Genomic DNA, 18,485 nt, shown 5'->3' with positions numbered 1-18,485 from the left:
ATTAATCCATTTATAATTGCCTTGAAGTGTAAATTGTTTATACATAAGATTTTTTAAGGTTCTGTTGAATCTCTCTACAATAGAGGCCTTGAGATCACTGTAACTCGAATAATGTTTTATTGCCCGGCTTTTAATAAATTGTTGAAACACTGAATTATAAAATTCTTTGCCATTATCTGTTTGCAAATAGCGCGGGGATCTTCCACTCTGATTGATGATTGTCCTAAAAGCTTCTGTAACACATGTTCCAGTCTTGGATTTGAGTGGCACAGCCCAGGCAAATTTTGAAAATGTGTCTATTACAGTGAGTAGATACTTGTAGCCCTTGTTGATTTTGTCTAAGTTTTTCAACCCCCCACTTGCCATTTCAATCAAGTCGCTCTGCCATAAATCATCTATGCCCTTTGTAACTACTGGGAGTCTCTTAAAATTATGTCTGGCCTGTCTGTGTAATTCATCAACAATAATTTTTCTAGACATAATATGTAAACAAGAATATTGCAACTATGGGGTGTTCAGCAGCTGATACTGCAGGATTTTCCAAATATAATTTGTCCCCTATCTGTATTTTAAATTCCAGAGTGCCATCATCTTCAGTATAGGCTGTTTCTAATGTATTGGGGTCTGTAAAATCCTCCAATTCTACACTGCTGATTTTCACTTTGTTATCAGCATTTGTTATTGATAATGTAGGGTAGTGGTGTGCCTGTGGCTGTAGCCAATATTTGATCTTGATTGGTCTCAATGTGCCCCCAACAAAAAACTGGTAATAAAATTGTGCAGGGGACAGCATATATATTTTGCCACCTGGTGTAAATGGAGAATCATATTCTTTGTTGGGGATGCTGTACAATTCAAGAATTACTGAATGTTTAGGATTTTCAATTATGCCTGTTATTTCTTTTTCTGCTGTGAGCAATCTGCTTGTTACAGATTCAAGGTGCTCATTGATGGTCCTAACAACATCATCATGGCCCGGCTTGATTTTTATGTCCACAGCAAGTCTCTTGTATTGTTGCACAATATCTTGAAGCTGGGTGGCAAAAACAGACAGAGCATTTGCTTGATTGGATTCCATGGTCCCTAGCTGTTGCTTGATATTAGCAACAATTTGTTGCAAATTTTCAACAACTGCCAATTTTGAATTTTGAGCAGTAAGATCATGGACCTGTCTTCTGATATCCTCAAACAGGGCATGCAGTTCATTAATATGTTGATTGGTTGGAAGAGTGGCCACTGTCTGAGTGAGATGTTTGATCTCTGCTTGGATATTCTTGATATCTTCTGATTTCAATATCCTATTCACTGCTCTCTTAATATTTTTAAGTTCCTGTGATGTAGGCAAATTTGATACTGTATTTTGCAAAAATTCAAGTGCCAATTTCACATTGTTTAATTCAGAAGCATCAGCCACATTTTGCATAGCATTTTGGAGCAGGGCTATATCTGCCTGAGAGGGTGTGGATTGTTGTAAAATTTCAAGTTTTGTTTGGATATCATCTATCAAGTGATGAAAATGAGACAGTTCAGATTCAGTGTTGAGGTTTTCAAGCTTTGTGATTTGTTGCTGGACACTGACAAGGGTATCTACAATCCCAGGCAATCTGGATTCAAGTACATTTGCCAAATCACTTTGCACTGCTGCTATTGTACCTTCAAGATGGGTTATGGAACTTTGAATTTTTCCAAAATCTTCATATGTTTCAAGTTGCAGCTTGATGTTTGCGACACTCCGAGTTATTGCATTCAAAGCATCAGAAGATGGCAAATTGTTCATAAAATTTTCAAGTGTCTCAATTTTTTCTTTAACCTCGGCTATGGCATTGTTCAGAGGGTCCAGATTAGGTATTTGGAGTGACTGAATCTGTTCTTTTAGAGTGGAAATTACTAGATCAAAATCTTCTTGTGATTTTATGCTTTTGACAATTGTTTGGAGCTGTGTCTGGACATTATTTATCTGTTCTTCTAATTGTTGTTTCAATTGCTCAGAGTTGTTAGCCTGGGTCTTAAATTTGGCTTGAAGAGCTGCTACAGCTTCTTCTAAACTTTGAAAATTATCTAATGTAGCTAGGTCAGTATATTTCTGAAGCAGCAATTTGAGTTCAGAATCAATTTTAAGAAGAGGGTCCATGCATTGTGATTGCAAATTTGTAATTTCTAATTGAAGACTGGCATTGAGTGTGGTTTGTAAAGCTTGTAAATCACTTCTTAATTTCTTGACTCTGACATCAAGCATCAGAATCTCATCACTGTGATCTTCATGTCTTGTATGGCCAAAAATATCATTAGGCATTTTGTTTAGTAGTTATTTATTATAGAGTACCTGATTCTTAATTCTATAAAAAAAGGTATAAGTTTATCATAGGATCCAGGGACCTCAATATATAAGCAGTCACCAGCAGAAACAGTATAAACAGTGCCAGAAACCATGTTTGAGTGCTTAATTCTGTAAATATTTCTCCCTACTGAAATTTTAACATCACCCTCAGGGGTTGTAATAAATTGTAATTGCCCACCTACAGGTAATTGGTAATGATTTAAATTATTGTTAAATATGTACAATATTTTGCCTGTTTCATCGTCAAAATCTGTAAGTATGCTGTTCAGATGAATAATTAACAAGCCACTCAGTTTAGACAGCATATCAGGAGAGGGTTGTGGTGTTGGCAGGTCCATAATACCTTGTTTTTTGAACCCAAATAAGTTCATAGGCATGTTTATTTATTTCAAATCATGCTCTGTAATTGGGCATTGATTGCCATTTTTTAAATCACAATGACCCCGTGGTAAAGTATGTATGCCACATGATAAAATGCATCTCTTATCATCATGTGGGTCCAGAGCCACTTTTCTTACAACATTTGAAGTCAATAGGTGATCCACACTCTGAATTCTGGATTCTGATGTTTTGATTAAGCTCTGGGATTTGAGGCAATTTTTATAATCTTCAAATTGGAGCTCTTTTTCCACAGCTACTCTGCCAATGCCCTTGGCTTTTTTGACAACAGCATTACATGTTTTAAAACTATACATCTTGGCACTTAACCCAGCAAATTCCACAATAACATCACCAAGTGTCTCATCTTTTAACTTGCCAGGAACTTTTTTGTTGTGGGGTTGAATCCTTTTATGTTCACTGGTATCAAAATATTCAAGCAATTCAGGCTGTGACATATCTTGATAAACATCTTCTGTTTGAATATCAAGAATAAAACTATCCGTGTCCATGTACATCAATTTTACATTATCACCATAAAAAGGTTTCAGCACATCATAATACAATGTTAACATATGTAATTTGGACAATTCCAATATTGCAGCCCCTACATAAATAGGTTTATCAAACTTAATTTTTGTTTTTTTCATGTTGAAAAGTGCCATATGCTCATCATAAATTCTTCTATAATTGAAATTAGGCTTTGCAACCAATTTTTTGCTCAGGCTGGGGTCAGTAATTATTTTAACATCGGTATGTTTTCTGACATTTTCAATAGTTTTGCCATATACAGAATTAACCATCAATTTAAACAAAGATTTATCAAATTCGCTCTTTGCAGATGTTCGAAGCTCCGTGTTTGTATTAATGTATGGTTTCAACCATTCTGAGTGCCTGAACCTCAAAACTTTTCCAAGTTTGGTCACTTGGACACCATGTTTCATCAGGAACTGGAGGTTCTTGTAATATGTAACACAACCCTGTTTTGGCTCCAGAGTCATCATGAGCTTCTTCTGTTTAGAGCCAGGTGAGCACTGAACCTCGGGAATTGGGGGCAACTCAGAAAATTTGTTATGTAAATAATCTGGAAATATCAGGTCAACCTCTAAGAAGAGGCCATGTTCTCTGTCATCATAGTTCTGAAGATCCTCAATATTAAAATCTTCGACCCATTCAAGCCCTGCATATGGCAGTTTTTGCATCATTGCGTGACCATAGAGGCTGTTTGCATCCACATACAATATATAATTTGATGGCCGTGCTGGATCATAACCAGAAATATATTTGTTATTTGCTCTGGCATATCTCTGAGAGCATTGCACCATCCCCCCTCTTATACCTTGCTCCATAAACAGATACATGTCTTGATCTTGGATCAAATCCAATTGCATTTTGGTGTTTAAAAACATTGCAGACCATGCTAGGCCCGGGGCACTGTAAAAATACACTGGGTCCAGTCCATAATTTTGCATAGAAGATTTTCTGAATGCTTGAAGTATATCAGCTAAGAGGGTCACATCAAGTTTCAAATATGCCATGTGATAATCACCAAATGTCCGGCATTTTAAATTGTTCCACATCAATTGGGCATGGTGATAATCTTCATCTGTGATTCCAGAACCTCTGATTTTGCTGTAAAACTCATGTTGTGGAGGCAGGGAACATTCATCAAATTTAGAAAAATCTGTAACATAGTCATATGGATATACCCCCTTCCGCCTAATTAATTTCAGATCCAGATTTGGAAACAATGCACGTGTGATTTTGAATTCATCATCAGGTAATTGAGAGGTCAGTGTAGCCAGGCTAGCAGATAAAAATCTGTAAGAATCAAGAAATCTCATGTGAATAGGAACATCATTAACTTTAATTGTTTTGCTAATAGATATATATTTTTCATCATTTTCAGCTAAAATATTTAAATTCTGCTTCTCAAACCCCTCGTACCTGATCAAATGATGGAAATCATAATTGGATGCTCCATGGCAAAATATGGGGATAAATCTTGGTCTCTGGATCTTAATATTACAGCTATTACACAGGGCCTGTTTATATCGACCATCTGTATGAGAATGGTGTTTCACTTTGATATTTGTATCTGAAAATTCAGAATCACATACCGGGCATTTTTCTGCATTGTTGAAATCTTCAATCTGTTTCTCTGTTAAGGGCAACATGGGTTTTGATTTTAATAAGATGTTAGATGCTATGTCACGGCACTCATTTTCTATTTTACGTGCAAATATTTTGATGGCATCTGGCCCCATGTATGAATATTCTTTACTAACAACACCATCCTGTACAACCACATAATAAAAGCTGGAAGGTTCATGTAGCTGGTATGGTGTAACTGAAGATTCTTCAGGATCTGGATTGCAGGATGCAAGAGATTTGAGAATAGATTCAAAATCATAGACAATATATGCTGGGTGTTCCAACAAGGCTTCAAACTTTTTGAATTTGCAATTTTCACTTGGCATTGGCATCACCATATGAACAGGTTTATGGTTGCCACAATATTTCAGATGCTCAATTAATCTGTTCTTAGCAATTTCTGCACTCTCTTTACGAACCCCATTCACCATTTTTTGACCATAAAATACACTTAAACATCTTCTACACAACTTGAATATTGTATTGGATTTGTCTAGTTGTGTTCTCACTAAAGCTAGAAGATTATGTATCAGAGTGTAATGATATTTGCCATCCCCTTCAATTAAGAGCAAATCAATCGGAACAGCAAAATCATCATCAATTGTACTGATTCTGAGAGGTTCTATCAAGCAATTGCCACGGCCAGTAGAACAAATATATACATTAATAGATAATTGTTCACCATTGATATCTCGGGCCTTTTTTTCAAATTTATCAATATTCTGAAGAGACATTGGATATTCCAAACCCTCCATTGCATCGTCAAAATCATGTTCATGTTGTTTGTAATAACTTATTCTCTGAGAATTTCTTGAAACTGGATACAAAGCAGCTAAAATACACCACAAAAAGCATTTCTCATCATTATTTTCAATATTAACCACGGCTCTTCTGTTTTTAATATTGGCAGGTAATGGCAGATATGTAGATCCTTGTAATGGGCTGAATTCAGAAATATTAACATATAACCTGTGTGGAGAGCCGCATAGGCTCCATCCAGACTCTTTTGCAGCAAATTCAGAGTGTTTAATGTTTAATTGTTCTATTAAACTGCTTATTATTGCGTCTGAATTTGCATTTGAATATACAGGTACAGTTTCTGTCATGTGGGGCTGTGTAAATTTTGTGCCATTTGGTTTCTTATATTGAGTATACAATTTGAGGGAGAGCTTATAAGAGCCATTTTGTGCATTTAGAATTGCCTGCACATCAGGATTTATATTGTTCAAAAAATTCTCAATACCACATCTTGGCTCTGATACAAACCGATAATCCCTAAGTTGGGCATTAAAACTGCTATGGATAGGTGCAAAGCATGGCTGTTTTGCTACTCTGGCATTAAGAGGTACTTCATGCTTCCTTTTCAGACCAGATGTGGATGGTTGTAGGGGCAATATTGATGACTGTGCGGAACAAGTATCTTTATGTGTATATGTGAAGTATTGCATGCTGTATTTTCTATGGCATTTGGGGCATATTTTTGTGGGGGTTCTGTATTTGTCTGGGTCACAAATCTTTTGGTGCTTGGCCCAATTGGGGCTGGATATATTCTTATTGCATTGATTACAATATTTTTGATTCGGCATTTTTCTTATTGTTTATTATATACAATTTCCTGGGCTTCAATTCAAAATTCTATGCTGGATCAGTTGGGTTCAGTACTGTACTGTGTGTGTGTGTGTGTGTGTGTGTGTGTGTGTGTGTGTGTGTATGTGTGTTAATATTTTTGGCTTTGGTATTTATATAAAATTTTTTGGGGTTCAAATCAAAACTCTATACTGGATCAGTTGGGTTCAGCAGTATGATTTGTAATTCAATTTATACAAATCTGCAATTAAAAAATATAAGCAGCACTGGAACAATACAACCTTACTCTTCAACAGCTCATACAATACTGGCTGATATGCAATGCAAAATCTCTTTATATACCCTAAGCACGGACCGCATTGAAACAATAAGCCAATCAGAATATAACACATCATCACATTACGTCATAAGCAACCAATCAGAAAACAACACATCTGAAACAATAGGCCAATCAGAATATGACACATAATCACATTACGTCATAAGCAACCAATCAGAAAACAACACGTATCTAATAATTTATTGGATGTTGCACAGCATGATGCAATACAGAAATAGGCCACAAGTAGACCAGAAGTAAATAAGTGTGGGTGGGTGTGGGTGTGTGTGGGTGTGTATGTAGGTGGGTGTGGGTGTGTATGAGGGTGGGTGTGGGTGTGTATGAGGGTGGGTATGGGTGTGTATGTGGGTGTGTATGTGGGTGGGTGTGGTCAAGGTCAAGGTCAAGGTCAAGGTCAGGGTCAAGGTCAAGGTCAAGGTCAAGGTCAGGGTCAAGGTCAAGGTCAGGGTCAGGGTCAAGGTCAGGGTCAAGGTCAAGGTCAATGCGGGTGGGTGTGGGTGTGTGTGTATGTGAGTGTGTGTGTGTGGGTGTGGGTGTGTATGTATATGTGTGGGTTGGTGTGGGTGGGTGTGGGTGTGTATGTGTGTCGTGGCCTAGTTTTAAGTGTGGGCAAAAAAAATATCAAGAGGGGCATATTTTTAACAGGATTATGGACAACAATCTCACAGAAGTGCCTTTTGTAAGTATAGGCACATCAATCTGAGGGGGGTCATACTTTCTGATGGAGTCCATGAGGGCTTTTTTACAAAAATCTTGGATTAGAGGGGGTTCCACACTTGAGCAATAAGCTCGTATGGGCATGTTGAGCTTGTTTTAAGTGTAAGCAAATCTGCTGGAGGGGGGTTCATACTTTCGTGAGTTTATAATACAGTCAATACCACTACTTCTTTGTAATCCGTGATACAAACTGACAGTATTTGCTCGAAAGGTCAGGGATGACACAAAAATGCCCCGGAGAGAGGTCGGTCTGACGCTCCAACTAGGCAACGCAGGCCGGTTGACGTTGCCACACAGTGCGCGGGAACTAGCGATTGTTGTCCCGCTCTCGCTTTGCTTTTCCCACATGTGGCAACAGCGCATTTCTGCGCAGCTGCCAACTTTCATAGCCGTGCGTTTACATACAAATTGTAGTTGCTAGGTTGTTTTGATGAAGTTGTTTCAATGTTGTATTCACAGTAACAAGACCAGAAACAGGTAACAGCGGATGTTCAGGACATAAACATTCCAGAACATTTTAATCCAAAGGGTTTGGAGGATGTAAAGAAATCTCCCGGAATTTTATTCTTTAAAGTTGGCAAGCCTGCTAATGAGAGCTTACGTTACAGGAGGAAGACACCGCTAAAGGTCCAGGTTTCTGTGTCCGTGTGTTTGGGCTGTGCGTTGATGAGTCGGTGGGTGATGACTAGCGTTGGGCGATATATAGTCTAGACGATATATCGCGATATTCCAAAAAATATCGTCCAGGTGATATCAACTAGACGATATATCGTCACGATATTTTGGCGATGTATATCGTGTTTCGGCGATATATCGTCACGATATTTGTCGATATATATCGTGTTGACCATATATTGTCATGATATTTTAACGATATTCGCCACGACATATCGCCGAAATCACGATGCGGAAAAATATCGTAATCGTATCGTCTGTGACGATATTTTCTTGACGATATATCGCGATATCAAATTTCCGATATCGTCCTTGTGACGACATACTCCCTTATGTAAGCTATTACGATTTGCACTTGGTACTTCCACGTAGTACAGTGGGATCCATGAGTATTACCGTGCAAATTGTCCATCACCATGTTCGTGCACTTTATTTGACCCAATAAGAGAATTAAAAGAAAACTCAAAACAAACTGTTGACAACTTCTGCACCAGCATACATAAAAATACATTGCTTAAAAACACATAGGATTTAAGAGAAAAATTAATGAAAATAGTCATGGACAATTTGCACGGTAATACTCATGGACCCCACTGTACATCCAATTGTCAGCCTCACTTCCACGTATTACACCCTGGACTGCTTTTTGCAGACGAACGAGGCTCTAGCGACTGGCCCTATGGCCAGTATAATTTTTGTGTGTGTTGTCCTGTTTTTGTCCTTATGTGTGCTGAGTGCCCCTTTACAGCCTCAGCTTTTAATCGAATTCAGAATGTTTTAATATTTTAGTTGTACGAAATTACAGTTATGTTATTTTAGTTGTGGTTAGACGCAGTGATGTGCCGTATACTATAAGTTTATGTCTACATGCGTTGTCTACACGTAATCTACGCGTAGATTACATTGGGTTGTAGTTTACATAGACTACGTAGACAATCTAAAGTGCATTAAAATTAATTTTCAAGGGTTTCATGAAAGGAAACTGACATTCTCAACTATATTGGTTCCTAACGAAATAAAAATAATGCTATTTACAACAAATTTCTCTTCTCTTCTATTATCAACTATGGAAGAAGATAAATAGTATGCAAAAAACAACAACAGATGGCAGTCGTGAGGCAAGAGTGGTCTTTTCCCCATAAAACACTAGAATATTTCCTATATTAGATTTCTTCCTAGGTGAGAAATTGTTCGAATTTGGAAGAAAGAGTATGAAAAGTTCTCCACACACATCAGCAACTGATACGCAGTATAATTTTCTCTTAATTCCACGGCGCTCTTTGCTAAGTTATCACCTTTCGCCATGTTGTTTACATAGATTACGTTATCTACGTGTATAACATAGTCTACGTGTAGAATGTAGACTATCGTTGTTGTTTACGTGTAGACGCACATCACAGGGTAAGAGGCATGACTCCGTATAACGTGACGGACGGGTGCAAATTAGCCTAAGTGCTGACGCAACTAAAATTTTAAATTCAAATTCACAAAATATCAATTTGTATCTGATCGAGATACAACAGGTCGCGACCTTCCCCGACCCAAGAATTTTTATCTTTGTATTTCTTATGCATGCTGAGAAATCAACGGCTCTCGAAAATTTTGACTGTTGGTTCGAACAGGTATAGGGACAAACTACACGAGGACAATCTACTTAGCAATTAATGGTAGCCTTACCTGGATCAAGGGCCCATCCATCCTCCTCCAAAGTGCAGTTCTGGTTGTCATAAGGGCAGACCTTCGCAGTGCTGTAAATGCCAGTCATTTTGGCCTGGATGTCCTCCCACTGAAAATAGAGTTGGTACGAAATCTCAAATAACACTTTCACGTTATGACACAGGAAAAATTAACAATTATGATTGGTAAGCATAGACGTTCCTACAGGGAATGCCAGGGATGTGCGTGTCCTGAAAAATTAAAAACTATAGAAACTACCATTAAAGAAATGAAAATAATATACGTGCTTAAAAAGTAAGGAATTTCATTTTATTTTAAATACATTTTTGAACTATCTCTCCAAAATTATTCAATTGGTTTCTTTTTGCTTTTTATTTTACTTCGATTTCTGTGCCACCTTTGGCTAATTGGCGAAGATGGGGATGAGTGATGATATGATGAAGTTTATGAATGGACACTCGCAAACATACATGCCCAGGCCCGGATTTGAACCCGGGACCCCCGGCAACGTAACACGAAGTCCTAACCACTCGCCACCGGGGCCGGCACAAAATAGTGTTTATTATAATAATCCTGTAACACATTTTCATTATTAAATATAATTATTTGAAATTGGATCATTCTTTTTTAAACATATAAAGATTATACAATGATAAAATAATACATTGAATTGGTTAGTATGTATTCTGTGGAGTAAGGATAAGTAATAAGTCATCAGTAGTGCATTGTGGGAGGTGATAGGTATGCGTTACATGATGTGTAAGTACAGGTGTAATTATTAAGATTGGTGTAGGTTAATGAAGTTGTTGGGATAATAGTAAATTATTTAGATTTTTCTTAAAACTATGATGGCGTATACACCACACGTATGGAAGAATATTTCAGTTGTTTCAATTGCAATCGCTGTACACTAACCATAGATGTGTCTTTCGTGCCGTATGTATTGTAGTTACATCGCAATCGCAAGAGCTAACGGGAATATCACTTGAAATGCTTCCGTATACAGAACTGTCTTCTATAAGATTTTTGGAAGCATTTATGCTAGCAAAAATATTCTAGGAAATAAAACATTAAAATACTGACCAAGGCAGAATTTATTGTATAGAAAATATATATACACTAAAAAGGTAACGTTTCCACCCTCTAACAGGGTCCTCCGCGTCAGGTTAAGTTTGCAGCAGGTTTTATGTATTAATCCGCGCGAGAACGGAGCTCAGAGTGTTATGGTTATTTTAAAGATATGTTTTTAAAACTTGTTGTAAATGTTCTCTTTCTCGCCTCGGTCTCTCTTGCCGGCTCCCGTGGCGGAGTGGTCGTAGCGAGCTCCGCTCTTCGCGTGAGTAGGCTTAGTGATCGAACTGTCCGAGTTAGCTAGGGCCGTATACGGTTTGCTAGTGTTGTGTTAGTTCTTTTTTTTTCTTTTGGAGTGCAAGCGAGGTTTTGGCTACAATTACCGTGAGCCAGTGAAGATACGATGAAATAGTACACGATGAATACACAAAGAGAAAACACCTTGAAATTTGTTTTCAGTGATGTCAAAACGCGACCTACGTCATTGGATTTTCATCGATGGTTTCATGATGTCTACCAGGTGCCTACGAACCAAGTGCTCAGTTTTGAAATAGATTACTTTCGTAAGTGTTTGTACGTGAAATTTGCGACAAAAGTGGTAGGAGAGCGGTTACTAAATGATTTTGGTGATCGAGCACTCTCGAGTCACTACTAGCATCGATAACTTGTTTCGTTCGCTCGCTCCATAGATACCAAGGACAAAGCGTAGTTCAAAACAGAACAGAACTATTCATACAGGATTTAATATACAATCTACACTGTAACTGCTGTTCAAACTTCAAGGAGAGGGAAGGGATTTATAAAATTTGGGCCCCTAAGCTATCCTTTGTTTTGGGCCCTGCCGACATTATTATTATTATTATTATTATTATTATTATTATTATTAACAGTTTTATCATCATGGTACTTCACCTCCAGTAATTGTATTACCTGTATTAATAATACTTTTAAACTTTAAAATATACACACATCTGATTATAAATTATTCATTAAACTTCGTTTTCGTCTATGATGTAAGAGGTTATGAAAACGATAACAACTCCTGCCTTCTACAAGTAAAAGGACTTGACATGTTGCTTTATTTTGCTATTATCACAATATTAAGGAATTTTAAGGGTCGATGGTCTTTGTCACGTCTGCCCCTTCCGTGTCTAATCTTTGTCTGGTCCCTAGGCTAGTCTGGTGGCAAATCTCCCCGTCAAACTTAAGTATATTAATTGAAGAAGTTTTTAGAACAGACACCTATTAAGTATCTTGTACTTTCGACTGTGGAATTTATTTCAATTGTAAACATTTCTTTTCGCGACAGTTAGCTTTTGCAAATTAATTTTTGAAAAATTATCCCTTTTGCAATTTACCAGTGGACTTTCTTTTTTATTGGATTTCAAAAAAGAAATTAAGTTTAGTGGTAATAATTGCAAACAAAGAATTGTGTTTTGATACTTGACCTCTTGAAGCGACTGTGAATCCAAAGCGCCATCTCCCAGCACAGAGAGGAAGAATATCTGTCTCCTGACGCTGTCGTTCTTGAAGTTCTCCCAATCAGAGCCGTTGAAATGTTCCACCCATTGGTTCTTCTCAAACTCTGCCATCTCCAGCATTTCTTCTTTCTGGAATGCAAATAATCGCGTAGTGAGAACTTAATTATGGTAGAGTATAATGAAACTTCAGAGCCGCGGTGGGGCGTCTGACTACTACGAGGGAGACCCGGGTTCGATTCGCGGAGTGGGTGATCTAAGATCTGTGTCCCGCATAAGGCGGCTGTGGGTCTCACCCAGCCTTAAATCAATGGGCACCTGGGGACAAACCTGGAGGGTAAAGGCGGCCTGAGCGTGGTGCTGATCACATCATCTCCAAAATGGCCGAGATCGAAAATGTGTGGGGCCCTACCCCCATATCATCTAAATTGAAGTTTGCAGTTATATTATGTGTTCAACATACGCACCCATATGTTGGTTCGGATTAAGGATGGCCAGATCCGGATCCTAAAATTTTTCGGATCCGGATCCGTCTTGCCATCCCACATGAGCGCTTCTTTGGAAAGTAAGAATGTGTTTATAACATATTGTTACCTGCTAAAATAAATATATATATGTATATATATATATATATATATATATATATATATATATATATATAGTGTGTGTGTGCCCTATTTGTAATTAATACACTTACAAGGGTGTTCTATGTCTCCCCCTCCGATTTCCATGAAACTTGGCAGGTGTATATAGGAGCCCAAAGGAAGAAATACGTGTTTTTTTTTGTTTCGGCTAAAGAACTGTTTAGGAGGCAACCCGCCTCAAATGTCAAGATGAGGACAAATTGAAGTGGGAATTGACCCCTGTGTCCCCCTCCGATTTCCATTAAATTTAGCAGGTGTATAGAGGGGCCCAAAGGAAGAAATACGTGTTTCTGTGTTTCAGGAAAAAAAAAACGGTTTTAGGGGACAAAACCCGCCTCAAATGTCAAGATGAAGACAAATTGATGCGGGGATCTGACCCCTGTGTGCCACTCCGATTTCCATGAGATTTGGCAGGTGTATGGAGGGGCCCAAAGGAATAAGTTGTCACGTGCCAGTTCCGAAGACACAATGAGAAATGCAAGGAAGAAATGTTTCCCGAAAGCGACGATAGATGGCAGCACGCCATATGAAGAAAAGCAGAGCTCATTGTACAAACTATAGGAGCGGAGAAGAGTGATTATATATATTACAGTAAATGAAAAATATATAAAGGAAGAGTATAAAAATTATAGAAGGAGTGAATAAAATTTTGTATATAGCAAATTAAGATAATTAAGAACATGCTCATATATGAAACAATTAGGAAAGTTATTAAGTGAGCAAATAAATTCAGAAATGTATCTCTTTATTTTTCTGACGAGGAGAACATCGTCAGTGTTTTGGTTGTTTGTCCCCGGTGGCGCTGTTGTCAAATTAGACGCCCCGAAGCACTTTACGGTTGCGCTCCTTTTTAGTCGCACTGGGCCATTGGCAGCGCTTGTTATTAGCGATCCTGGTTATTTCCCTTGGTTGTTGTTTTAGGAGGAGGCGCTATTGTCAGATTAGACGCTCCTAAAAATCCTCTATAGCTTTGGTTCAATTCTCTACAAGGAATGCAGCATAATGATTTGTCTATATTATTGAGAAGAGATATGGTAAAGAGAAATATTTGCGATAAATGAGAGAATTAAGACTTTTTCCAGTGGCAAAGAAGAATAGAAGAAATAAGAATTTGCTGTGGAAAGAATAAATAGAAAAATTTATCGAGAATATAAGAATATCTCGTCGGAATATAGAAGATAATAAGAATTGCTGCTGAAAGAAGAAATAAGAATTGATATGAATAGAGGAAATAAGAAACAGCGATGAATAAAAGGGGATGACTATCTTTTGTAAATAGAAGAAAGAGATTGTCATAAAAGGTAGAAGAAAGAAAAAGAAGATTATCCTTTTACCAAAGAAAAGAAGTGGAAATTGAAGAAAGAAGAAGCCATTCATATATTTTGTCATAGAAGAAATTGATGAAAGAAGAACGAGCCTTTCCATATTTTATCATAGAAGAAATTGATGAAAGAAGAAGAAGCCTTCCTATTACCATAGAGGAGATTGATAAAAGAAGAAGAAGCCTTTTCCCCAAAATTGTGAGAAGAAAAGAAGAAGAAGATTTCCTTTCGATTATGCATATATTTATTATATATTTCAATGTATATACAAGCTTCGCTATATATTTTCTCTGTATTGTGTATAGTTTTCAGAATATAGATCCGCATTTAAATATATCCTCTTGGCTATAAAACGCTTTCTTATTTGGAATTCTCGAATAAAGAACCTATCCCCTGAGATTAAGATATATCTGTAGCCGTGGTATAAATAACATTTAAGTACGTACCCCAAGGGCGTAGCAAAGTACGTGTTTATATGTTTAAGGTAAAAAACGGTTTTAGGGAGCAATCCCCCCCCTCAAATGTCAAGATGAGGAGAAATTGAAGTGGGGATCTGACCCCGAAACAACGTAAATATGTCATAGGAAGAAACAGGGGGCATAAGACCCCTCTTTACACCTGCCAAATTTCATTGAAATCGGAGGGGGACACAGGGGTCAGATCCCCACGTCAATTTGTCCTCATCTTGACATTTCAGACGGGTTTTACCCCCTAAAACATGCGGATTGTGTGTTATGGTATGGGGTGTTGTGTGATGTAGTAGCATACGAACTGTAACATGTAACGTGTCAATTCTAATGACCCCGAGTTTGCCATTACTTCGTGGTTTTATATTATTATTATTATATTATTATTATATCTTATATTATAACTTCATGCTTATTATAGTTGAACGTATTATACAGTTAATAATTCATATATATATATTCATAAATATATTAATGCCTTCAGCCAATTTTCCAATATGGCCGCCTTTATAATCAAAATTATACACTGATATCTACAAGTATGACTAGCGGCAAATTTAAGCAATTTACATAGTTTTAACATTAATCGTTTGATTTGCCTTTAAATGTTCTAAATGCTTCATTTTAATCAAGTTAGTGAAGCCTAAGTTAATAATTTCTGAGTTAAATTCTTTATATTTATTTGTTGTTTCATGTTTCTGGCAAACGCCGTTCGTTTCTCTTATATTTTGAAAGCCATTGTTGATTTATTTAAACTCTTGTGGTGTGAGAAGATCACGCGCTTTCCATTGCATTGTTTCCACCACATACCTAAATTCACTGTGCCAGATTACTGTACATTTCTAATATATTACTGTTTGCTTTTATCAACTTCCTAGTATTAAAAGGTTATTGTGTCTGGTAACACTGTGTAACTGAGGAGGTGTTTTCGCCTTCCAGAAAAACGGTTAGTAGTTGCGCGGAGAGAGGTGCTTCGCGTTACGGAAAAGATAGGCTTACGCATCTCGTGATGTACCGTTCGAAAGTATTTTAATTGTAATTTTAGTCTTACATGATATACGTGCGTGTCTATAATAAACGTAAAGTTGAACATATTGCGGTTTTTCTTTATTTCGAAAGTGTATTTCGTACTTGTGGATACCTGCATCAGGAGGACAACCTCGTGGGTTGTCATTGGACTTCACCTGTGGATCCAAGGGGAAGGAACGCAGTAACTTAGCCCGAACCCTGGGATTATCCAGCATGCTCTGCTGAGCTTATAAGGTAAGTGCCCTTGTGAAGTGCACCGCTACACGGGACGTAGCACAATAAAGCTTTTCCTGACTACGATGTGTTTCTTGACCCGAAACAAACAAACACGTATTTCTTCCTTTGGGCCACTCTATACACCTGCCAAGTTTCATGGAAATCGGAGGGAGACACTTAGATAACCTCCCTTGTTAGTCTTACACTTTGTAATTATATAAAACTGCATATATTACAATGTTTTATTTTAATTTTTAAAACTGTAACTGTAGAACAATTGTATAATTTTTGTATAACATTTTTATCTTATTAAATGTGTTAAAGGTTTCATCCTGGAATAAAATGTCTCACATTTATGTGTGTTTCCATTTCCAATACATTCGAATGAATACATATTCGTTTCAATGGCATTTATAAAATCACCTCTGACATTTTATGTTAAACAAGTAAGATTATTTTTGTACATGAGTGTGTTAGCCGATGCGTAGCAAAGTACAGGGTGTACCAAAAAGAATCATCCGATTTTAAACAATAATATCTTTTCTGTCTTTTCAGATATGTGAGTGAACAACGTACTGTTGGAAAGAAGAATATCTCAAGTTTTACACGGTGAACGCCCACTTCAGTTCTGGTGATAATGGCATCTGGACAACAGAAAGCGTTTTGTGTACTACGTTTTGCGCAGTGCGAGTCAGTGATAACTGTTCAGCGTGACTTTCGTACTAGGTATGGTGTGGACCCTCCTACTGCATAGAGCATTAGACGATGGCATGCACAATTCCGAGAAACAGGCTGTTTGTGTAAGGGAAAATCACCGGGCCGCCCCCGAGTGTCTGACGCAGACGTGGAGCGCGTCCGTCAATGTTTTACACGCAGTCCGCAGAAATCCGTTCGTCGTGCAGGTCGACAGCTCAACATGCCCCCGATGTCCGTCTGGCGTGTGTTGCGTCGTCGTTTACACATGAAACCATACAGAATTCAGCTACTACAAGCTCTTTGTGAAGGCGACAAGGAACTACGTATGGAGTTTTGTAATTTCATTCTTGGCAAGATTGAAGACGATGACAGTTTTGTTCAACTCTTAGTGTTTAGTGACGAGGCAACCTTCCATTTGATTGGAAAGGTCAACCGCCATAATGTGAGAATATGGGGAACGGAACAACCACATGAAGTTGTACAACATGAGAGGGACTCTCCAAAATTGAATGTGTTTTGTTCAGTTTCCCGAACCAAGGTGTACGGTCCATTTTTCATGGCAGAGAACACTGTGACGGGAATAACCTACCTTGATATGCTTGAGTACTATCTTTTCCCACAGTTGGAGACTGATTCGAATGGCTTCATCTACCAACAGGATGGGGCACCGCCACACTGGCATCGGGAAGTGCGGGGATTTTTAAATCGAAAAATTCCACAACGATGGATCGGTCGCACTGGACCAAATGATGCAGCGTTACATTACTGGCCTCCAAGGTCACCTGACCTGACTGTCTGTGATTATTTCTTGTGGGGGTTTCTAAAAGACTCCGTTTATGTGCCTCCGTTACCAAGAACAATGAATGAACTGAGACATCGCATAACAGCAGCTGTGGAAGCTGTAACTGAAGACATGCTAGCTGCAGTTTGGGAACAATTTGAATACCGTATGGACATATGCCGTGTATCTCACGGGGAGGGGGGGCATTTTGAACACCTATGAAGAGGCAACAAACACTTTTTGAGTTTCACTTTCATGGGCAAAAAAAAAATATTTGTATATGTTTATTTGTTTCAGATATATAGACTTGCCAAATTGGATGATTCTTTTTGATACACCCTGTATTTTAGAAACAACACTTTAAATAAATCTTGAAGGACTAACTAATGAAAAGTTTATTTGTAATCGAAGATCATAATACCTTTTAAGGTGTGGTAATATTATAATGGGATTGAGATACGAAACTCTCGGATCCGGAATTTTCGGATTCGAATCCGTTTGGCCATCTCTAGTTCGGATCCCACTTTAAACCGTAGGTCCAGTCCCGATTAGCCTTACTGTGCATAAAGTGGACTTAAAACACCAACTCAATAAATCAAGCAATCAACATGCGCACCATTTGCTTGAGCGCATGCTTCAATTCGATGTTTCCACTCTTAATTGTCTTAGCTTAGTGTTATGTCTGGCGACCGCGATGAGCAATCACCCATGTAACCATACTTTGCCTCACCCTATATTTTGGGAAACCACATTTCTTTTTTAATTGGCAATTTCGATTAGCTACTTTGTGCTGGATAGGCTTTCCAAAATTGCTTTAAAAATTTTAAAACAACGCACTTCGAAATAAGAATTTCTGAACCTTCTTGCCAAAATACTCAAATGCCAAGCTACACTTGCCGCTTCAGTGTGAAATCT

The 18,485-nt window shown here is 37.9% G+C and overlaps 1 protein-coding gene across 1 annotated transcript in view; it reads right to left on the bottom strand.

Moving 5' to 3' along the window:
• Window positions 1-18,485, bottom strand: part of LOC145999282 (angiotensin-converting enzyme-like) — a 280,447-nt gene that overhangs the window by 49,479 nt on the left and 212,483 nt on the right. Inside the window, exons 14-15 of the mRNA XM_083136220.1 lie at window positions 12,386-12,547; window positions 9,867-9,975 (exon numbers count right to left, since the gene is read on the bottom strand). Of these exons, the coding sequence (XP_082992346.1) occupies window positions 9,867-9,975; window positions 12,386-12,547 (271 nt within the window). The remainder of the gene's footprint in view (window positions 1-9,866; window positions 9,976-12,385; window positions 12,548-18,485) is intronic.

Source organism: Lepisma saccharinum, chromosome 15 (assembly GCF_977018435.1).
Source record: "Lepisma saccharinum chromosome 15, izLepSacc3.1, whole genome shotgun sequence".
NCBI classification, from domain to species: Eukaryota; Metazoa; Arthropoda; class Insecta; order Zygentoma; family Lepismatidae; genus Lepisma; species Lepisma saccharinum.
Note: the sequence above shows the minus strand (reverse complement) of the source record. Positions and strands in the feature narration are given on the sequence as shown.